This window comes from Salvelinus alpinus, chromosome 3, assembly GCF_045679555.1.
Source record: "Salvelinus alpinus chromosome 3, SLU_Salpinus.1, whole genome shotgun sequence".
NCBI classification, from domain to species: domain Eukaryota; kingdom Metazoa; phylum Chordata; class Actinopteri; order Salmoniformes; family Salmonidae; genus Salvelinus; species Salvelinus alpinus.
The window spans coordinates 59,762,841-59,786,675 of record NC_092088.1 but is presented as its reverse complement, the minus strand read 5'-3'; the positions used below and the strand labels follow the sequence as shown (position 1 = coordinate 59,786,675).

The 23,835-nt window shown below is 46.2% G+C and overlaps 2 protein-coding genes across 3 annotated transcripts in view; one reads left to right on the top strand and one right to left on the bottom strand.

Annotated features, from left to right (window-relative positions):
- The window catches only part of LOC139571035 (1-phosphatidylinositol 4,5-bisphosphate phosphodiesterase epsilon-1-like), a 41,162-nt gene extending 32,733 nt beyond the window's left edge, over positions 1-8,429 (top strand). The window contains exons 26-33 of the mRNA XM_071393516.1: positions 1,832-2,093; positions 5,179-5,297; positions 5,482-5,610; positions 5,817-6,050; positions 6,384-6,539; positions 6,751-6,975; positions 7,251-7,488; positions 7,792-8,429. Of these exons, the coding sequence (XP_071249617.1) occupies positions 1,832-2,093; positions 5,179-5,297; positions 5,482-5,610; positions 5,817-6,050; positions 6,384-6,539; positions 6,751-6,975; positions 7,251-7,445 (1,320 nt within the window). The 3' untranslated portion in view covers positions 7,446-7,488; positions 7,792-8,429. The remainder of the gene's footprint in view (positions 1-1,831; positions 2,094-5,178; positions 5,298-5,481; positions 5,611-5,816; positions 6,051-6,383; positions 6,540-6,750; positions 6,976-7,250; positions 7,489-7,791) is intronic.
- Positions 8,402-23,835, bottom strand: part of LOC139571034 (hypoxia-inducible factor 1-alpha inhibitor-like) — a 49,234-nt gene continuing 33,800 nt past the window's right edge. The window contains exons 6-8 of one of the 2 annotated variants that reach the window (XM_071393514.1): positions 23,558-23,621; positions 22,084-22,227; positions 8,402-15,999 (exon numbers count right to left, since the gene is read on the bottom strand). In XM_071393514.1, the coding sequence (XP_071249615.1) occupies positions 15,943-15,999; positions 22,084-22,227; positions 23,558-23,621 (265 nt within the window). In that variant the 3' untranslated portion in view covers positions 8,402-15,942. The remainder of the gene's footprint in view (positions 16,000-22,083; positions 22,228-23,557; positions 23,622-23,835) is intronic. The other variant, XM_071393515.1, reaches the window with a different exon arrangement.

Here is a 23,835-nt window from a genome sequence, read left to right as displayed (position 1 = left end):
CAGCATTGAAGGTTCCCAAGAAGACAGTGGCCTCCATCATTCTTAAATGGAAGAAGTTTGGAAGCACCAAGACTATTCCTAGAGCTTGCTGCCCGGCCAAACTGAGCAATCGGGGGAGAAGGGCCTTGGTCAGGGAGGTGACCAAGAACCTGATGGTCACTGACAGAGCTCCAGAGTTCCTCTGTGGAGATGGGACAACCATCCAGAAGGACAACCATCTCTGCAGCACTCCACCAATCAGGCCTTTATGGTAGAGTGGCCAGATGGAAGCCACTCCTCAGTAAAAGGCACATGACAACTTGGAGTTTGCCAAAAGGCACCTAAAGACTCTCAGACCATGAGAAACAAGATTCTCTGGTCTGATGAAACCCAAGATTGAACTCTTTGGTCTGAATTCCAAGCGTCACGTCTGGAGGAAACCTGGCACCATCCCTATGGTGAAACATGGTGGTGGCAGCATCATGCTGTGGGGATGTTTTTTAGCGGCTGGGACTGGGAGACTAGTCAGGATCGAGGGAAAGATGAACAGAGAAAAGTACAGAGAGATCCTTGATGAAAACCTGCTCCAGAGCATTCAGGGCCTCAGACTGGGGTGAAGGTTCACCTTCCAACAGGACAATGACCCTAAGCACACAGCCAACACAACGCGGGAGTGGCTTCAGGACAAGTCTCTGAATGTCCTTGAGTTGCCCAGACAGAGCCCGGACTTGAAACCGATCGTACATCTCTGGAGAGACCTGAAAATAGCTGTGCAGCAACACTCCCCGGTGACCTGAAAATAGCTGTGCAGCAACGCTCCCCATCCAACCTGACAGCGCTTGAGAGCATCTGCAGAGAAGAATTGGAGAAACTCCCCAAATACAGATGTGCCAAGCTTGTAGTGTCATACCCAAGAAGACTCGAGGCTGTAAAAGGTGCTTCAACAAAGTACTGAGTAAAGGGTCTGAATACTTATGTAAATGTGATATTTCAGTTTTTCCTTTGTCGTTATGGATTATTGTGTGTAGATTGATGAGGGGGAAAAATACAATTTAATACATTTTAGAAGGCTGTAATGTAGCAAAATGTGGGAAAAGTCAAGGGGTCTGAATACTATCTGAATGCACTGTACATATACTGAGCGTACAAAGCATTAGGAACACCTTCCTAATATTAAGTTGCAACCCCTTTTGCCGTCAAAACCGCCTCAATTTGTCGGGGCATGGACTCTACAAGGTGTCGAAAACTTTCAACAGGAATGCTGGCCTATGTTGACTCCAGTGCTTCCCACAGTTGTGTCAAGTTGGCTGGATGTCCTTTGGGCGGTGGACCATTCTTGATACACATGGGAAACTGTTGAGTGTGAAATACCCAGCAGCTTTGCAATTCTTGACACACTCAAACCACTGCGTCTGGCATCTACTACCATAAGCCGTTCAAAAGCACTTCAATCTTTTGTTTTGCCCATTCACGCTCTTAATGGCACACATACACAATCCATGTCTCAATTGTCTCAAGGCTTAAAAATCCTTCTTTAACCTATTTCCACCCCTTCATCTACACTGATTGAAGTGGATCTAACAGGTGACTTCAATAAGGGACCATAGCTTTCACCTGGTCCATGTCATAGAAAGAGCAGGTGTTCATAATGTTTTGTCCACTCAATATACAATCACATGATAACAGTAGTATACAACAAGTAGCTAGAGATTTGCGAAAGCAGCAGTGTCAACTGGTTTCCTTTTTTGTTCAGTTAATATAATACAACGTTTTTTTATTGACATCTTCCCTCGGTCTCCGTCTCTCTCTACCGCCCTCCCTCCTCCTCTCTATCTCTTTCCATTCCTTCCAGATCATCTCTGGTCAGAATGTATGCCCAGGGACCACAGCAGGCAATCCCTACATCGAGGTAGACATCATGGGCATGCAGGCAGACGGGTGCCACTTCCGCACCAAACCCATCCACCGTAACCCCCTGAACCCCATATGGAACCAGAGCTTCCACTTCCCCCTACTCATGGCTGACCTGGCCTTCCTACGGTTTACTGTGGTGGAACACAACAGCTCCCAGACCACGGCTCATAGGATCATACCACTCAGAGCACTCAGGACAGGTACAGTATGCACACACACAGACACTCTGAAAAAACACACACAGAGACACACACGTTACAGAATTCTATCTCTGACTTATCTTCCATGGACTAATCTCATTTTAAGCACAGACACACACACACACAAAGATTGTGTTTTTTATTAAAAACTAGAAGACCCAAGCTTGGTACAGCTACAGTCCTTTCAGATGAAAACAATACTAATTACCAAATGAGTGTAGAAAAATGCAGTCATGATTAAAACTCCAGACATTCCAAACTTTAGGCTTATGGCCTTACTGTTGAATGCAAATGTCGGCCTATATGCTGCTATAATGAGTCTAATTCATGCACAAACTATTCTGTTTGAAATGATCCTTTTTGTTTGTGCAAAGACACAGAAACTGCAAAAACTCAGAGCTATTAACACATCGTTTTGGAGGGACCTTGATAGTCCAACAATAGACTTGCAAATAGCCTAGTTGGTAATTTTTTTTATATATAAACATTATATTTTTTTGTACAAATAGGCCACTCCTTTCCTCAACAGCTATCCTTCCAAGAACAAGCTACTACTACTACTCAACTGTCATTCAACCAATCGATAGAAAAAGAGCAGACTCTCTGACCTATCCATCCGTACCGGCACCCAAAACGAGTAGAGCTTTCAATTTCAATTCACTTGAAGCAGTGACCCTCTCAATACCGGAAAGCAGGATCGAACATGATGGCTACATCTACAAAATGGAACAAAAGCCTGCAAAAAACAATTTATACTGCATGTGCATCAAATAATTCTCACAAGTGCCAAGGTCCCATGGTCTTCACTGACTAGGGGACCAATATATCCAACGTGTCAGGAGAACACAACTATGACCCGGATGGAACGGTGACAGGTCAACAGGTGTGGAACATGACAGTAAATGGGAGTTGAGTATCCCGAAGAAGAGGAATCTGGAGACCGAGGAAAGCAGACACCGCGTTTTGGAGTCATCAGTTGTCTGAGTCTGTCAGAAACAACCCTGTACACAATGTAAAAAAGTGTGTAGACCTACAGAATCACCGGCAAAAGAAGAAGCAGGCGCCGCCGATACTGTCTGAAAGCATCCCTGAGAGCCATGGCATGGCAGCAGGTAACGACGTGACTGAACCTAGAACTGAACCTAGAACTTTTCCTGACCCTGTTGGGAGTCACAGATGGGGGAGACCCGGCGCTGTCTGAACCGGCAACCCTCTCCAACCTGGTCAATCATACCGGAGCTCTATCATAGCACCACGCGTGAACAAGGCCGTGAACACCTTTTCTTCCAGCACGACAGTGGACCAGGACAGATTTCTTATCTTCACAACGAAACCCAACTTAGAATTCTGTCGGGCATGCAAGCATTTGTTTGCAGATGGATCGTTCAAGAAGATCTTATCTTTGTGCCAGGAGGTACACACCATTCACAGGATGCACAGAAAGGATGCACCCCACCTGCATGATGGAGTCAATGGTTTATGCAGCAGCCTATATTGTTATGACGGATAAGTCTGAGGTATGTACCAACAATTTATATAGCCTAATTATAAATGTTTTTTTATATTATATTGTATGCCTGTTTAAACGTGTTTTATTGTTGTAGGTCTATATTCAGATTTGTGCTGCCATAGGCCTACACATGAAATAAAACTAGGACTACATTTAAATGATTGGTTCAGTCTAGTAAAGTGTCCATTTACAAAATAGGGCAAAACACCTTGAATTGAACATGCCATCTAATATTATATTTATATTTTTTAGCAAACATGTTGTTGCAACACATATACTTGTGCGTTCCAAGTGCTGAAGAGCCTGCGACCCACCTCGTCAAGATGTTCTACACACTCGCATTTGTTCTGCCGGCTGACGTGGTGAAGTGTTTCAAGGAGCTGAAGGAAACTGCATTCTTTTAGGTACCGGAGCTGTCCACCTTTCTGGAGAACTTTGAGAAGACGTGGATTTGCACTGGAGAGAAAGCCCCAGAATTGAACATGGGTATAATGTTAAAAACAGTAGCCTAGGCATATTAGGCTAAGATGATATTTTTTTATGTTGTTGTTTTTGTGTTATTAATTATTAGGCCATAGCATTGATGACAATGGGACAAATAATAAAATGTCTAACAAGTTGATATATTATTATTCTAGAAATGTGTAACTACCACGATGTTGTCCAACAAGTCATCTGGAAGACCAACAGCGTAGTGAAGGCCTGGTATCGGTCACTTGGGTTATTTTTCGAGAAGACCAGACAACCCACGATCTGGGAGTTCATTGACACCTTGTGACTCCTTGGGACTACTACTCATTACCAAATTGTGGCCTAAATGTTCTTGCCCCTGTGTCTAATTGTGTTTTTAATGCAGGCCCTTCTTTTTTTGTTATTCTATTTGATGCAAACTTTTTTGTTAAACCAGGCATTTTGTAAATAAACGTTTCATTGTAAATCATCGGCTTGCTTCATTCATTCTTGAGGGATGCACAAAACGCATTTGGAGACTGTTGTGCTTTCCCATTCAGGAACATTTGGAGACTGTTGTGCTTTCCCATTCAGGAACATTTGGAGACTGTTGTGCTTTCCCATTCAGGAACATTTGGAGACTGTTGTGCTTCCCATTCAGGAACATTTGGAGACTGTTGTGCTTTCCCATTCAGGAACATTTGGAGACTGTTGTGCTTTCCCATTCAGGAACATTTGGTACTCCAGTCCTGTCACATTGGTTCCCACATTACTCTGAGACCAGACATGAAGTCTCTCTGTCACATCAAGCCTATGCTTGGCAGCTTTGGCTCAGCTAACGGATTCTCTAAATATTTTTCCCGCTATCCAATAAAACAGTCTGTGCTGAAATAATTCCGATACTTTACAGAAAAAAACGAAAATAAAGAGCTTTTCAAATTTGATTAGCTAATTGAATTCACACAGAACTGTAGAAATGCTATGCCCATATAAAGTTTGTTTTAAAAGAGAGAGCAGGGTAAAAAAAAAACTTGAAGGGAGAAAAAGCTACAATGTTGTCAAATGAGAGCATTTTATTCCCAATACTAACAGTGGCAATTATTTCCAAACGTGTGTGTGTGGCAGGATACAGACATGTGCAGCTGAGGAATCAGCACAACGAGGCCCTGCCAGTCTCTAGTCTGTTCATCTACAGCCATAGAACTGAAGACAGTGGAGCAGCAGGTTCACAGCCTGCATCACGGGTGAGTGTATAGTGTGTAGTGTACAGTATATTGAGTGAAGTGTATAGGGACTGTGTCTAGTGAGTGAATGTGTAGTGCAGATTCTTTCCTACTAATGTCCTGGACAGCAACTCGGTTAGTCTGCAGGATTTTGATTCGGCCCTGCATTACCCCTAAACTCATGCTGTGTGTGTGTGTGTCCCAGCTCTTCAGTACAGAGGAGCGAAGGGCTGCTGTGCAGTACAGGGTCACCGTACATGGAGTCCCTGGGCCTGAGCCTTTCATAGTGGTGGGTGTGAGTGAGAGGACCACTGCCAGCCAGCTCCTACACAATGTGAGTGAGCATTGCATCTTCTCACTTCACCATATACTGTACCTGCTGTACCTCCACATTCTACACATTTGGGCAACTCCATTGTATCTGAAACTCTTATGGGAATGTATTTTTGAGGGGGGAGAGGTAAAGATGATCTGGATCTTCGAGATTCATTTCAGAAAAGTGACTGCAACAATATAATGCTTAATCTCTCTCCCGCCTAGATCCATCCATCCCTCTCCTCCTCCACTCGTTTCTCCCTCTCTTCTTGCTTCCTGATGGAAGAGAGGGTGGCATTGCCCCGGGAGAGGGGGGAAAGTAGGGGTGAGAGGGGGGAGGCTCGAAAGCCTCTCCTGCAGAGGACCATCAGGCCTGAGGAGGAGATACTCAGGGTCATTCAGAGCTGGAACCCTGATGAAGGCTACCTGGGCAGAGTGTGCCTCAAAACGAGAGAAAAGGTTTGGGTGCATTCCAACCTACTCAAAATCACTGTTCCGTTCTCTTATGATCAAATGTATAACTTTCAATAGGTAAGAAAGTTATTGCACAGTTTTCCCATTTTGTTGCTTCAGAGTCTGGAATTCTAATAATTTTGGTATTTTCTCTACTCAACCTGTTCAACCCCCAAAACTGCTCTGGGGCCGCTGAACTGCAGCTGACCCTGTTCCTTTCAATGTCGGTGTGGAATTCACCAGTTATGACATTCTTTGCCATTATTAATTATACTATTATTGATGTCTGTAAAAAAACACTACCTTTAACTATAAGTTTACTATTCACCTTTGTTTCAGCTTGTGAATGAAGGGAAGACAGATACAGAGATGGAGGTAAGCTGTGGACTGGAGGATGATTCCTTCCTGGTGGAAGTACATGGAGTGTCTCCTGACCAATCACAGATGACCCTCAGAGCTCCCCGACACATCACAGCCAATGACCTCATCCAACAGGTATATGGGAGTCAGGCACACTCTTGATGTTTTAGATGTTCAGTGTGATTAGAGAATCAAATGGACTGTCATTCCTTGCATCAGTCTATGAAGCTCAGTCTATGAATTTGGGCGTGGTTACCTTTCCTTAACTACATCCCTTAGCTTAACAGAGTTGCAGGATGTTGAAATGATAGATCATGCCTTTACCTGATCTCCATTTCACTCGCAGACACTGAGCAAAGCCAGACAGTCCAGCGTCCTGCTGTCTGCGGGCAACGCCAGCGACTACATTCTGATAGAGGAGGTGGTCAAGGAGCCCCTGGGGCGCAGGCTCCCTGCCAAACCCACCCAGAGGACCCTCCTGGACCAGGAGTGTGTATTCCAGGCCCAGGGGAGGTGGAGGGGTCAGGGGAAATTCATTCTCAGACTCCGGGAGCAGGCTCAGGGAAAGGAGGTGAGGATATAAGTGATTGTGTGTGTCTGTGTGAAGCTTCAGTTGTTGTTGATTGCCAAATGTATTAGATTTCCTGCATGGGCCATGTGTTTTTAATTTGTCAGTAACTGTAAATATGTTTCTGTAAAAATGTTTGCTGTGTTTAGGATGGCAAGACCAGCCCAAACAGAAGAACAGTTAGCAAATGTCTCAATCTAACAAATCCCACTATTTTGTTATGACCGATATTGAGGTTATTTCTCTGGAGTAACTAGCCATAACTTTAATAACCTCAGACAGCTCAGCGTGAAGACTGTGTCAGACCAGCTCGCGAGGATCGGCGGAAAGGAATATCGTTGGCGAGCGAGTTGAAACGACTGACAGGCCGGAGCCGGGCCGTATGGATCGGGGCTCACACCTGCTCTGAGGTGGTGCACAGCAAGGACGAGAGGGCAGCGTGCTGTCTCCATCTGAGCGAGACCAGAGAGTGACGTTAGTGGTTCTCCTCTACACCTGTTCTACTACACACATAAGGTATTATGAGAACTCTAGCATCATAGAGATCCTGCTCTGATTCATGGTGAATTATAGGATCTCCATGTCTAACCCTCTCTGTAATTTCTGGACAAGCAAATCCAAGCCTACCTCCTTTAAGCCTTAATTATAGTTAAACAACCTCACTATCATTGGGAATTTTGGGGATGGAAACATTCCATTTTGCATCTGAGAACTCCACTGAAGTGTGAAATATAATCTCTTATATTCTCTATTTTGGAATGGAGAGTATTTGTACATGTACTGTATGCTTGTAATCTGTTTGTGTCTATCTCCCTTCAGGCAGTCTAATTAAAATTTCCAAGCTGGCCTGACAGGGCAGATGTGGAATTGGAGCCGTGCAACTCCTGGGTATCTTTTGTCACTCGGGGCAGTCCACAATCTAATATCCTTATCTTAATCTACCTGGAGCTGGAAATGGCACATTATCAGCATGTGAATTTTTTAAGACTTGCATTAGTTCCCCAAGCTAACGCCTAACACAAGCTTCTGGCACACAAAGACCCAGGTTTGAATCCAGTCTGACACAAAAGACAAACACACCGACTGTAGGACAGATACAGACCAGCAGATGGTGATATTGTACTTTCCTATGGATACAGAAGACATCAAGCTGGCAAGTTTGAAGTGGTTGAAGAATCAATCATCAGACAGAGCCGATTTCACCGGTCGTCCCTCAAACCTAATTTATACATTAAAGCCTATGGGTTTTGTTCATCCTTTCACTACTTTAAATTACTGCTGGTTTAAAATACTGTGATATTACTATATAACATTTTCCCAGTGCTTTAGCTGTATCCTTATGGTCCATTTCCTCAGAATGAATCTCTGCAATGACAGACTTGAATTTGACACCAAACCGCTGTGATGACTGATACAAGGGCTTGATCAATAAAGTTGAACATTTTATTTCAAAGCTACTTGCACAACAATAGAACTCGAGTCACTTAGAAATCAGTGCACAATACAGCAGACACACTCAAATCATACAAGTGCAGGAACCCAGAAAACAATGTTTAGATTTTTGAAATTTGTTTTTTAGAAAAGACAGAAAAAAAAGATATCCATTGTTCTTGCGATTTCTTGAGCCATGCCATAACAGAGCTAGGCACACAACGTACAGGTAGGAGAAACAAAGACACAGTGAGAGCAATTTAACCTCTGGGACTTAACTGTAAAATTACTTAACAGACCACTTCATTGAACTAGTATTTTTCATGAACAATATTGATACTATAAACAATCAAGCACACACTCCCTTGCTACATACTCTTAGAATATTAGCCTAAATATAAACAACAAGACATGAACATTCTGCTTGGCACATTCCATATTTGTTTTTTAGATTGCCAGACGAGTACAATACGGTCAGTTGGGGAGATAACAATACACATGGCTAGAACACCCCTAGAACATTTGTAGTCAGTCACTGAAGGTGTAGGATTTTAACACGCAGCATTAGTATATTAGCCTAGTGAATGCTGTGTTCACCATTGAGCACAGCCATGGTCAGTCTGGTTTAACCAGACTATTATTATATTACTGTTAATAACAAACTAATATGATGCAGTTTAAAATCATCACATTACCAATCACAGAAGGGCCTCCATACTATAGGGCTGTTGCAGTGACGTATTATCGCCACACCAGCAGTCAAGACCGCAGTAAAATTCCACGTGACCGTTGAGTAACGGTATTCACCTATTATGCACTCTGGACATGCTTTGGTAGTACCCAACTCACTAACTACCATCAGGTCCTTAACGGCCTGGTACTCAGGGCTCTATTGTCCCTCTAACCACTCTGATATCAATGCAAATGCAATGGAAAATCACATCAAACACTTATCATCAAAACAGTGTCATGCTTTTAAAACTCACCTCACTGTGATGGATCAATTTGAAGAAAGAAGTTCAACAGCAGGTTGAAACAGAGTGGAAAACATGGTTGTTGTGGCAAAGCCTAACAATGAAATGGACATCGCTTTCTATGGTGATTATTAATTCAAAACATCCATATGCATATTAGGGCTTATAAGACCAAGCCTGAAAAAAAAACGGAATAAAAATTATGATTGTGCCTTACACAATACATAGCCTACTGCATATTATACATGGCAGAAAACCATAAAACAAAACTGATTTAGGATGTCTTTGGTACATAATTGGTCTAGCCTATTCTCCCAAATTAAACAAAATTTAGTAATCCCCTTTGAGTGTGGACTGTATTATTATGCATAGGGGTTGGACTAGTTACCTTAAGCTACACTACAAAATGTCTATCCATGAGTCCGAGAGAGAACGTATAGCCCTAGGCGATGCTGTTGGTTCATTGATTGTGCTGGGCGGCTTCCTGGTATCCTACAATTATAGTGTATTTGATTCTGAATAGCGTAGTAGGGGAGAGCGAGGTAAGTTGTCAAATAGCTACTTTGTGTGACTACATGTTCTATGGTCAACTTGCTGTTCACATGTGGTCAAGGTTACTCTAATCTGATGATGGCATAATTATGCTGTCATTCCCATCCCATTGCTCTCATCGGCTTCAACCCTTAGACAGGTTTGTCTACAGGCCACTAAAGAGGCACTTCAACACCATGTGTGATGCCTGGATGAGGAACAATCCCAGGAAGAAAACTTCAATTTATGACATTCCTGGGATTGTTGCAATCGCCTATCCTCTGGTTGCAACACCCTTGAACATTCAGGCTGGCGTACAACCTTACAACAGGGATGTATTTCTGGAAAACGAGTTTGCGCCATCCTACGTTACAGATCACCCCATTCAGAACCCAACCCTACCAGGCCCCAGCACTATTCCAGCCCTGCCAGGCCCCAGCACCATTCCAGCCTTGCCAGGCCCCAGCACCATTCCAGCCTTGCCAGGCCCCAGCACCATTCCAACCCTGCCAGGCCCCAGCACCATTCCAACCCTGCCAGGCCCAAGCACTATTCCAGCCTAGCACGAGCTCAGACACAGACCTGCCCAGTTCAAAATGTGGATCTGCAAAGAACAAGAAGGCAGCTAAAAAAAAGAAATATTGTAGAAGAGTCATCATCAGATGAAGAGTACTTCTGCCTCATCTGTGTGGAGCTATTTTCAAACAGCCTTCCAAAGGAGACTTGGGTGAAGTGTGTGAGATGCAACAAATGGGCCCATGATGCTTGCACCTCAGGCCAGGCAATGTATGTGTGCCAGAACTGTGTTTCTGAAGATGAGTCTGATTAGTCAGATACGGATGTAGGCTGTTACAAAACTGTACATTAGTGTGTTTAAACACCAAGTGAGTTTTGCTAAGACTTTAAACATTTAAGCAAGTTATCTGCAGAATTTCATTCCATTCCGATTCCATAAATTACCGTGGATCTAAACTCAGCAAAAAAAGAAATGTCCTCACTGTCAACTGCGTTTATTTTCAGCAAACTTAACATGTGTAAATATTTGTATGAACTTAACAAGATTCAACAACTGAGACATAAACTGAACAAGTTCCACAGACATTTGACTAACAGAAATTGAATAATGTGTCCCTGAACAAAGGGGGGGGGGATCAAAATCAAAAGTAACAGTCAGTATCTGGTGTGGCCAAACAGTATCTGTTTGTGCCCATAGGCGACGTTGTTGCCAGTGATGTCTGGTGAGGACCTGCCTTACAACAGGCCTACAAGCCCTCAGTCCGGCCTCTCTCAGCCTATTGCGGACAGTCTGAGCACTGATGGAGGGATTGTGCGTTCCTGGTGTAACTCGGGCAGTTGTTGTTGCCATCCTGTGCCTGTCCCGCAGGTGTGATGTTCGGATGTACCGATCCTGTGCAGGTATTGTTATACGTGGTCTGCCACTGCGAGGACGATCAGCTTTCCGTCCTGTCTCCCTGTAGAGCTATCTTAGGCATCTCACAGTACGGACATTGCAATTTATTGCCCTGGCCACATCTGCAGTCCTCATGCCTCCTTGCAGCATGCCTAAGGCACGTTCACGCAGATGAGCAGGGACCCTGGGCATCTTTCTTTCTGTGCTTTTCAAAGTCAGTAGAAAGGCCTCTTTAGTGTCCTAAGTTTTCATAACTGTCACCTTAATTGCCTAAGCTGTTAGTGTCTTAACGACCGGTTCCACAGGTGCATGTTCATTAATTGTTTATGGTTCATTGAACAAGCATGGGAAACAGTGTTTAAACCCTTTACAATAAAGATCTGTGAAGTTATTTGAATCTTTACGAATTGTCTTTGAAAGACAGGGTCCTGAAAAAGGGAAGCTTCTTTTTTTGCTGAGTTTATGTGCACGCCAGAGAAAGTTCGATTTCAAAGTTCAAAATGAAGTGGTCTTGTCACTTAATTAATGTGTGCTCTGACAGCATTATAGTTTTGATTGAAAGGCATGATTTGCCAGATTCTCTAGGCATGATTGTTTTTTATTTTAAGTTCTTTAATGAAGTTGAATTTGGTTTTGAATTTGAAATTAAAATCAATTTTCACAATATATTATTTGTTGATAATCCAATGTGACAACTTACCCGACGTAGTGTGACAATTTACCCGCTGATGGGGCAAATTGTCACAAGTGCACACTCTCTATTTAACGGTCGACAACTCCGTACTGAATGAAATAAGATATGAAGATGTAATGAATGCAAAATATATGCCCAAGACGTCCTTTCATTTGCTATGACATTTATACCATTGTGACGTATTGTGCCCAGTAAATGTTAGACAGCGTGAAAAGTGTGACAACATACCTTGCTCTCCCCTAACATATGTTTTCATAATTAATTGTGTGGCACATTACCTTTAGCTATACAGAATATCTCACCACCATGCGTTTCTATCTCCTCAACCCTCTCCTTTATTCATTTCTAGAGCGTGCAGAGGGGCTGTCAACAGTTTAGTTAAATATGTTTCGTTGCGAAAACATGTTACCATTGACGTTAACGAACAGATTACATTCAGTTTTCCAAATGAAGCACTGGGTAGCTGTAGGAACTGGGTTGGCAAACCCATGGCATACAGAGTTTGGGTGGAATATCACCTGTCGCGCAGCAAGAGCATTCTCCTCAAACTGTGGTTGATGCATGGAGCGGCTCATATTAAGCGAAGCTCTGCTCTTAAACCGAAGTAGACTACCAGGCATCATTGAAAAACAGACCGGAGAGAACGCGCCCGGCCTCCATTCGCAATTCGAGTGCATACAGATGGTGTCTTTTCCCCCCTGCCCATTTGATAAATGGGCCATTCTAAATCTAAACTAATTTTACATATTAGTAAAGATTAAATTGAGAATAGTCTGATGGGTGAAAATATGATCACTTGGTGAAAGAACAGCTGTGCAGCCTGAGGCAAGGAACAGCGTGCAAACTTTTTTGCGACTCTCTCAAATCATCAATCGCCTATAGTCGCATCACGCAGGCCATATGTTTTGATTCATAAGGTTTGCATCATTCACAACTAAAGTTGTCAAATAACTCAAAATCTAGCATAAGGACCTGTTTCAAATGATCACTTTTACGCTAAACATAGCCACTTCATATGTGCACTCGCTCCGGAATGGGAAAAATATCCTTTCTACGTTATTTAGCAAAGCTCAATTATATTCTTCTTACTATAAAATAATATAAAATAATGGCACGGCACTTAAAAGCATATCTTGTCAGCTAAATGAACAAGCCTATGGCATGGAGCATTTCCAGATAACATACTGTAGGCCAAGTCATATTCTGTTCTTCGGAAATACATTTCTTTAGAACTGACTAAAATAAAAAATAAAAAATGGCTTTATTGTGATGGTGTATATTAAATTGATTTACTATTTTTTTTTAATGAAATGTAGATGTTCCAAAGCCGCGCATCAACCGCTTGTATGCATGGAGGCCCGGAGATGGTAAAAGTGTTCATGTTAATTAACATTATTTTGCATGACAATAACCTGCTGAAAAAATGTCATGACTGCCAAAGCCCTACCCACACATACAGCTTTTTGAACATCGTTTACTTGTAATTTACTTATTTACTCCCATTAACTTGAAACCACCTTAACGGTTTTATGACACCAGGGTTGGGTCAATTTGAAGAAAGTAAACTAAAATTCAAATTCCAACTCTAAATTTTCCTCATAGAAAATCATTGAGCAAAATTGAAATTAGAATTGTTAACTTCCTGAATTGACTGAATTGAAATGAAAACAGCCCCAACCCTGAAGGACACACCTGGTTTGGAACACAGCACTCCGACTAAGTCCCAAATGGCACACTATTCCCTTTAAAGTACACCTCTTTTGACCAGGGCCCACAGGGGAAAGGGTACGATTTGGGATGCCACCAATATGTGCTTTAAAATCGGTCCTGTGCTCTAAACTGCACCTGTTGAAGTGAAGTGTCCACTGGAAACACTTGACAATGGCACAATAACAACAATCATTCAACTCTACTGACACACACTGAGTGGTTGCATGCACACACACTTGTTATATTCTTATTTTACTTTGCAGTTGCAAATGAATAAGTTAAAATACTTTTTAGCCCATCCTCAATCTTGACTTAAAATGTACCATGTATTGTAACATAACAAATTCAAAACACACCAACAGAAAATCAGTTATGCCTAAATGTACACAAACCATCATACAAAACATACTTATAACATAGAAATGTTCAGCAATCATTTAAATTAAATAAATCAAGTACAGGCAATCAAGCGCTCTTTCAGTGTTTATAAAACACAATATAACTTGTTTTTCGCTGATTGCTCCCAAAAACTGTAATACCATACAGAAACAAGTCAGCTTACTGACTGACAGTCAACAATTAAATCAACAGAATAACCAAAATATGACTCATCTCTTTCAGGGTGAACGTGCAGCAAATTCATTTAGAATTTTGTCACAAAATAAATAGGCCTACTTTAGGTACTAGAAATGTATTCAGTTGATACACTCATCGGCCAGTTTATTAGGTACACCACCCAATTCACAAATATGGATCGCTCCTACAGACAGTGAGTCACGTGGCCATGGCTTGCTATATAAAGCAGGCAGACATCGAGGCATTCAGCTACTGTTTGATTGAATTTTAGAATGGGCAAAACAAGTGACATCAGCGACTTCGAGCAGGGTATGATTGTTGGTGCCAGGCGCGCCGGATCCAGTATCTCAGAAAGGCCGCCTTCCTGGGCATTTCACGCACAACAGTGTCTAGAATTGACCAAGAATGGCGCGACAAACAAAAATCATCCAGTCAGCAGCAGTCCTGTGAGCGAAAACAGCTCGTTCATGAGAAGTCGAAGGAAATGGCAAGATTCGTGCAAGCTAACAGGCGGGCCACAAACAGACAAATAACGGTGCAGTACATCTTGGAACGCACAACTCGTTGATCCTTGTCATGGATGGGCTATTGCAGCAGACGACCAGACCGGGTTTCACTCCTATCAGCTAAAAACAAGAAGAAGCGGCTCCAGGGGGCACCAACACTGGACAATTGAGGAGTAGAATAACATCACCTGGAACATGACAGTGAGTTCAGTTTATTTGAGGTACCTGCACAGTCCCCAGACCTCAACCCTATAGAGCATCTATGGGATGAGATGGAACGGGCTGTTGTTTCACAGCATCAATGTACCGCCGTCCAATCTGCAGCAACGCCATCGGCTCAACAGGAACCAACATCCCAGTGGAACGTTTCCGACAACTTGTAGAATGCCCTGAATATTTCAGATTGTGCCTAATAAACTGTCCGGTGAGTGTATGTTATATCTGAGGGGAGCTATTCGTATTTAATAAATCAAGCTACAGTTGTGTTGCTATGGTTATAAACTGTAATGACAGGAGGCGGGGTTAAATAGAGGATGGGAGTTTCTGGTTGGTTACGACTCAGATGTAACAAATCACCCAACACACACTCTTTAGTGGTTCAAGTGCTCAAGGTAGAAATTGCCTCCAACTACAGATCTAGGATCAGATTATCCCAACCCCAATCCTATTGGCTGCGATGATAAAATGTCTAATATCTTACCCTGCATCAGCGATTAATTTGGGGCAACTTCCACCTTGAGGGTATTTTGGGGTTATTCTTTGATACCTACACAGCTGCCTATCACTTGACTCACACACAAATACCACAAACATGTAGTTTACACAGTTCAACTGAGTATCACTCTAACAGCATACTGCATGTGGGTGTCCATGGCTAATCTGTCCGTTCACTATTGTCTTCCCACTGGTGGCTGAAGTTGCGATGACTATGGTTCCCAAACAATCAAAGCAGAGCAGAAAGTGTGATTGGCCAAGTCTCTCAAGGTGACTCAGTGTTGCCATGCACTGCTAGCTTGACAGTCCGAATGTGCACACACGTATACGTACACACATGCTCGCCTACATACACACAAATCAGGCGTGTGTACTTGACGCACACACAAGCAGCAGTTTGGCAACAGTTCTGCGGCAGTACCTCTAGCTGAAGCCCTGGTCATATCGGCCCTGGATCATCATATTCAGTAAAGGACCAACCTACAGTACAGAAAACATAGATTCATTAAAACATTTGCATTAAAACAAAGTCAGTTGTTGGAAACATATAAGGGCCTACTATTAGGTAAGATACTGTATACTGTAGCTATAGCATTGTTTCATTGAGTGTCCTGTCCTCTTCGTACTGCACCCCCCCATTCACTCTGTACAGTACCACACCCCACCTTCCTCCATTCACTCTGTACCGTACCACATCCCCCCCTTCACTCTGTACCGTACCACATCCCCCCTTCCTCCATTCACTCTGTACCGTACCACATCCCCCCTTCCTCCATTCACTCTGTACCGTACCACATCCCCCCTTCCTCCATTCACTCTTTACCGTACCACATCCCCCCTTCCTCCATTCACTCTTTACCGTACCACATCCCCCCTTCCCCCATTCACTCTGTACCGTACCACATCCCCCCTTCCTCCATTCACTCTGTACCGTACCACACCCCCCCCTTCCTCCATTCACTCTTTACCGTACCACATCCCCCCTTCCCCCATTCACTCTGTACCGTACCACATCCCCCCTTCCTCCATTCACTCTGTACCGTACCACATCCCCCCCTTCCTCCATTCACTCTGTACCGTACCACACCCCCATTCGTCCATTCACTCTGTACTGTACCACATCCCCCCCTTCCTCCATTCACTCTGTACCGTACCACATCCCCCCCTTCACTCTGTACCGTACCACATCCCCCCCCTTCCTCCATTCACTCTGTACCGTACCACATCCCCCCCTTCCTCCATTCACTCTGTACCGTACCACATCCCCCCCTTCCTCCATTCACTCTGTACCGTCCGTACCACACACCCCCTTCCCCTGTTCACTCTGTACCGTACCGTACCACACCCAACCTTCCTCCATTCACTCTGTACCGTACCACATCCCCCCCTTCCTCCATTCACTCTGTACCGTACCACATCCCCCCCTTCCTCCATTCACTCTGTACCGTACCACATCCCCCCCTTCCTCCATTCACTCTGTACCGTACCACATCCCCCCTTCCTCCATTCACTCTGTACCGTACCACATCCCCCCCTTCCTCCATTCACTCTGTACCGTACCACATCCCCCCCTTCCCCCATTCACTCTGTACCGTACCACATCCCCCCTTCCTCCATTCACTCTGTACCGTAACACATCCCCCCCTTCCTCCATTCACTCTGTACCGTACCACATCCCCCCTTCACTCTGTACCGTACCACATCCCCCCCTCCTCCATTCACTCTGTACCGTACCACATCCCCCCCTTCCTCCATTCACTCTGTACCGTACCACATCCCCCCTTCCACCATTCACTCTGTACCGTACCACATCCCCCCTTCCACCATTCACTCTGTACCGTACCACATCCCCCTTCGTCCATTCACTCTGTACTGTACCACATCCCCCCCTTCCTCCATTCACTCTGTACCGTACCACACCCCCCTTCGTCCATTCACTCTGTACTGTACCACATCCCCCCCCTTCCTCCATTCACTCTGTACCGTACCACATCCCCCCCTTCCTCCATTCACTCTGTACCGTACCACATCCCCCCCCCTTCCTCCATTCACTCTGTACCGTACCACACCCCCCCTTCGTCCATTCACTCTGTACTGTCCCACATCCCCCCCTTCCTCCATTCACTCTGTACCGTACCACATCCCCCCCTTCACTCTGTACCGTACCACATCCCCCCCTTCCTCCATTCACTCTGTACCGTACCACATCCCCCCCTTCACTCTGTACAGTACCACATCCCCCCCCTTCCTCCATTCACTCTGTACCGTACCACATCCCCCCCTTCCTCCATTCACTCTGTACCGTACCACATCCCCCCCTTCCTCCATTCACTCTGTACCGTACCACATCCCCCCCTTCCTCCATTCACTCTGTACCGTCCGTACCACATCCCCCCTTCCTCCATTCACTCTGTACCGTACCACATCCCCCCCTTCCTCCATTCACTCTGTACCGTACCACACCCCCCCTTCGTCCATTCACTCTGTACCGTACCACATCCCCCCTTCCCCCATTCACTCTGTACCGTACCACATCCCTCCTTCCTCCATTCACTCTGTACCGTACCACACCCCCCCTTCCTCCATTCACTCTGTACCGTACCACACCCCCCCTTCACTCTGTACCGTACCACATCCCCCCCCTTCCTCCATTCACTCTGTACCGTACCACACCCCCCCTTCCTCCATTCACTCTGTACCGTACCACATCCCCCCTTCCTCCATTCACTCTTTACCGTACCACATCCCCCCTTCCTCCATTCACTCTGTACCGTCCGTACCACATCCCCCCTTCCTCCATTCACTCTGTACCGTACCACATCCCCCCCTTCCTCCATTCACTCTGTACCGTACCACACCCCCCCTTCGTCCATTCACTCTGTACCGTACCACATCCCCCCTTCCCCCATTCACTCTGTACCGTACCACATCCCCCCTTCCTCCATTCACTCTGTACCGTACCACATCCCCCCCTTCCTCCATTCACTCTGTACCGTACCACATCCCCCCCTTCCTCCATTCACTCTGTACCGTACCACATCCCCCCCTTCCTCCATTCACTCTGTACCGTACCACATCCCCCCCTTCCTCCATTCACTCTGTACCGTACCACATCCCTCCTTCCTCCATTCACTCTGTACCGTACCACATCCCTCCTTCCTCCATTCACTCTGTACCGTACCACATCCCCCCCTTCCTCCATTCACTCTGTACCGTACCACATCCCCCCCTTCCTCCATTCACTCTGTACCGTACCACATCCCCCCCTTCCTCCATTCACTCTGTACCGTCCGTACCACATCCCCCCTTCCTCCATTCACTCTGTACCGTACCACATCCCCCCCTTCCTCCATTCACTCTGTACCGTACCACACCCCCCCTTCGTCCATTCACTCTGTACCGTACCACATCCCCCCTTCCCCCATTCACTCTGTACCGTACCACATCCCTCCTTCCTCCATTCACTCTGTACCGTACCACACCCCCCCTTCCTCCATTCACTCTGTACCGTACCACACCCCCCCTTCACTCTGTACCGTACCACATCCCCCCCCTTCCTCCATTCACTCTGTACCGTACCACACCCCCCCTTCCTCCATTCACTCTGTACCGTACCACATCCCCCCTTCCTCCATTCACTCTTTACCGTACCACATCCCCCCTTCCTCCATTCACTCTGTACCGTCCGTACCACATCCCCCCTTCCTCCATTCACTCTGTACCGTACCACATCCCCCCCTTCCTCCATTCACTCTGTACCGTACCACACCCCCCCTTCGTCCATTCACTCTGTACCGTACCACATCCCCCCTTCCCCCATTCACTCTGTACCGTACCACATCCCCCCTTCCTCCATTCACTCTGTACCGTACCACATCCCCCCCTTCCTCCATTCACTCTGTACCGTACCACATCCCCCCCTTCCTCCATTCACTCTGTACCGTACCACATCCCCCCCTTCCTCCATTCACTCTGTACCGTACCACATCCCCCCCTTCCTCCATTCACTCTGTACCGTACCACATCCCTCCTTCCTCCATTCACTCTGTACCGTACCACATCCCTCCTTCCTCCATTCACTCTGTACCGTACCACATCCCTCCTTCCTCCATTCACTCTGTACCGTACCACACCCCCCCTTCCTCCATTCACTCTGTACCGTACCACATCCCTCCTTCCTCCATTCACTCTGTACCGTACCACATCCCTCCTTCCTCCATTCACTCTGTACCGTACCACACCCCCCCTTCCTCCATTCACTCTGTACCGTACCACATCCCTCCTTCCTCCATTCACTCTGTACCGTACCACATCCCCCCTTCCTCCATTCACTCTGTACCGTACCACATCCCCCCTTCCTCCATTCACTCTGTACCGTACCACACCCCCCCTTCCTCCATTCACTCTGTACCGTACCACATCCCCCCCTTCCTTCATTCCCTCTGTACCGTACCACACCCCCCCTTCCTCCATTCACTCTGTACCGTACCACACCCCCACTTCCTCCATTCACTCTGTACCGTACCACACCTCCCCTTCCTCCATTCACTCTGTACCGTACCACATCCCCCCTTCCTCCATTCACTCTGTACCGTACCACATCCCCCCCTTCCTCCATTCACTCTGTACCGTACCACATCCCCCCTTCCTCCATTCACTCTGTACCGTACCACATCCCCCCCTTCCTCCATTCACTCTGTACCGTACCACATCCCCCCCCTTCCTCCATTCACTCTGTACCGTACCACATCCCCCCCTTCCTCCATTCACTCTGTACCGTACCACATCCCCCCCTTCCTCCATTCACTCTGTACCGTACCACACCCCCCCCGTCACTCTGTACCGTACCACATCCCCCCGTCACTCTGTACCGTACCACATCCCCCCCTTCCTCCATTCACTCTGTACCGTACCACATCCCTCCTTCCTCCATTCACTCTGTACCGTACCACACCCCCCCTTCCTCCATTCACTCTGTACCGTACCACATCCCTCCTTCCTCCATTCACTCTGTACCGTACCACATCCCTCCTTCCTCCATTCACTCTGTACCGTACCACACCCCCCCTTCCTCCATTCACTCTGTACCGTACCACATCCCTCCTTCCTCCATTCACTCTGTACCGTACCACATCCCCCCTTCCTCCATTCACTCTGTACCGTACCACATCCCCCCTTCCTCCATTCACTCTGTACCGTACCACACCCCCCCTTCCTCCATTCACTCTGTACCGTACCACATCCCCCCCTTCCTTCATTCCCTCTGTACCGTACCACACCCCCCCTTCCTCCATTCACTCTGTACCGTACCACACCCCCACTTCCTCCATTCACTCTGTACCGTACCACACCTCCCCTTCCTCCATTCACTCTGTACCGTACCACATCCCCCCTTCCTCCATTCACTCTGTACCGTACCACATCCCCCCCTTCCTCCATTCACTCTGTACCGTACCACATCCCCCCTTCCTCCATTCACTCTGTACCGTACCACATCCCCCCCTTCCTCCATTCACTCTGTACCGTACCACATCCCCCCCCTTCCTCCATTCACTCTGTACCGTACCACATCCCCCCCTTCCTCCATTCACTCTGTACCGTACCACATCCCCCCCTTCCTCCATTCACTCTGTACCGTACCACACCCCCCCCGTCACTCTGTACCGTACCACATCCCCCCGTCACTCTGTACCGTACCACATCCCCCCCTTCCTCCATTCACTCTGTACCGTACCACATCCCCCCCTTCCTCCATTCACTCTGTACCGTACCACATCCCCCCCTTCCTCCATTCACTCTGTACCGTACCACATCCCCCCTTCCTCCATTCACTCTGTACCGTACCACATCCCCCCCTTCCTCCATTCACTCTGTACCGTACCACATCCCCCCCTTCCTCCATTCACTCTGTACCGTACCACATCCCCCCCCCCGTCACTCTGTACCGTACCACATCCCCCCGTCACTCTGTACCGTACCACATCCCCCCCTTCCTCCATTCACTCTGTACCGTACCACATCCCCCCCTTCCTCCATTCACTCTGTACCGTACCACATCCCCCCCCTTCCTCCATTCACTCTGTACCGTACCACATCCCCCCCTTCCTCCATTCACTCTGTACCGTACCACATCCCCCCTTCCTCCATTCACTCTGTACCGTACCACATCCCCCCCTTCCTCCATTCACTCTGTACCGTACCACATCCCCCCTTCCTCCTCCTGCACTATTCCTACAGGACCAACTAAATACAGAGCAGCCAGATGGAATGTCATTAATTTGATGTCATGTTCTAGTTCTGGAACCAGCGAGAATCTTGGTACCTCAGAGCTGTGAAATCTCATTTGATGTTCTAGAAATGGTGTGACTCAGAATGACCCTGATGTAGTCATGTTCTAGTTCTGAAATCATTGGGTCGATGGGATCTTCAGTAGCCTGGTCCAGATATGTTTGTGCTTAGGTTTACCCAACTATGGCTGTCATGCCAGATATAACAACAACAGTCAGAGGTGTTGGCTTCAGCAGCACATACAGATACCAGGCAAGATCTCTAATAAATACTAACATAATATTCCACCCGTCTGTCCAGTTCCAGTACCTCGTGTGGGTCTCCCAGTGCCTCCCCCAGCATCTTCTCTATGTTTCTCATGATCGCCACCTTCTGATGGGCTCTCAATGGGTTTTCTATCCTCTTGGGCGTTGGCGCACCCTGGGGGAAAAATAGATCATATAGTAAGGACAGAACATGAGCTCAAATTCTATTTCTATGAGTAAGGATGTATCGAGGTGATCCAAGTTGATTTAAAATGACTAGTGAATACAGTGCATCCTGCTGAGTGAGAAATATATCCTTCAATGCAAAATTATTAATTTCATCAATATTTTGACTGTAATGCTGCCTCCTTCGGGGTGCCACAACATTTGTTGACATGAATGTAGTAAAGGTGATACTGTCAGTGATATGAGACATGGTGACATATTTCAGTGAGTTCATACACAATATATCCAAAAGTATGTGGACAGCCACACCCGCTGCTGTCATGTGTATAAAATCGAGCACACAGCCATGCAATCTCCATAGACAAACATTGATAGTAGAATGGCCTTACTGAAGAGCTCAGTGACTTTCAACCTGTTCACCGTCATAGGATGCCACCTTTCCAACAAGTCAGTTCGTCAAATTTCTGTGCTGCTAGAGCTGCCCCGGTCAACTGTAAGTGCTGTTATTGTGAAGTGGAAACGTCTTGGAACAACTACAGCTCAGCCGCAAAGTGGTAGGCCACACAAGCTCACAGAATGGGACCGCCAAGTGCTGAAGCACGTAGCGCATAAAAATGGTCTGTCCTCGGTTGCAACACACACTACCGAGTTCCAAACTGCCTCTGGATGCAACGTCAGCATAAGAACTGGAGTGATGAATTACGCTTCACCATCTGGCAGTCTGACAGACAAATCTGGGTTTTTGTGGATGCCAGGAGAACGCTACCTGCCACAATGTGTAGTGCCAACTGTAAAGTTTGGTGGAGGAATAATGGTCTGGGGCTGTTTGTCATGGTTTGGGCTAGACCCCTTAGTTCCAGTGAAGGGAAATCTTAACGCTCCAGCATACAATGACATTCTAGACAATTCTACGCTTCCAACTTGTGGGGCAACAGTTTGGGGAAGACCCTTTTCTGTTTCAGCATTATAATGCCCCCATGCACAAAGCGAGGTCCATACAGAAATGGTTTGTCGAGACTAGTGCGGAAGAACTTGACTGGCCTGCATAGAGAACTGTCCTCAACCCCATCGAACACCTTTGGGATGAATTGGAACGACGACTGCGAGCCAGGCCTAATCGCCCAACATCAGTGCCCGACCTCACTAATGCTCTTGTGGCTGAATGGAAGCAAGTCCCCGCAGCAATGTTCCAACATCTAGTGGAATGCCTTCCCAGAAGAGTGGAGGCTGTTATAGCAGCAAAAGGGGGGACCAACTTTGACTTTGGAATGAGATGTTCGACAAGGAGATGTACACATACTTTTGGTCATGCACTGTACCTTGTACCAGAAGTTGACAGTGATGGTCACGCCACCACTCAGCAGGGACTCAATGTGGTGCCACCTGAGTTAGCCGTGAAAAGAAAACAGAGCAGGATTAGCAGATCATTTACAATGTCACCAACAGGTCAAACTAACAAGTCAGGTTCCACAATGCCACAGTGTTGGTATTTCAACGACAGCATCCTTAGTGAGAAAACAGCATCAGACACGCTACATAACAACTCTTACAAATACAGGGCTTAGTTGCTTAGTTACAGATACACTGTACATACCCT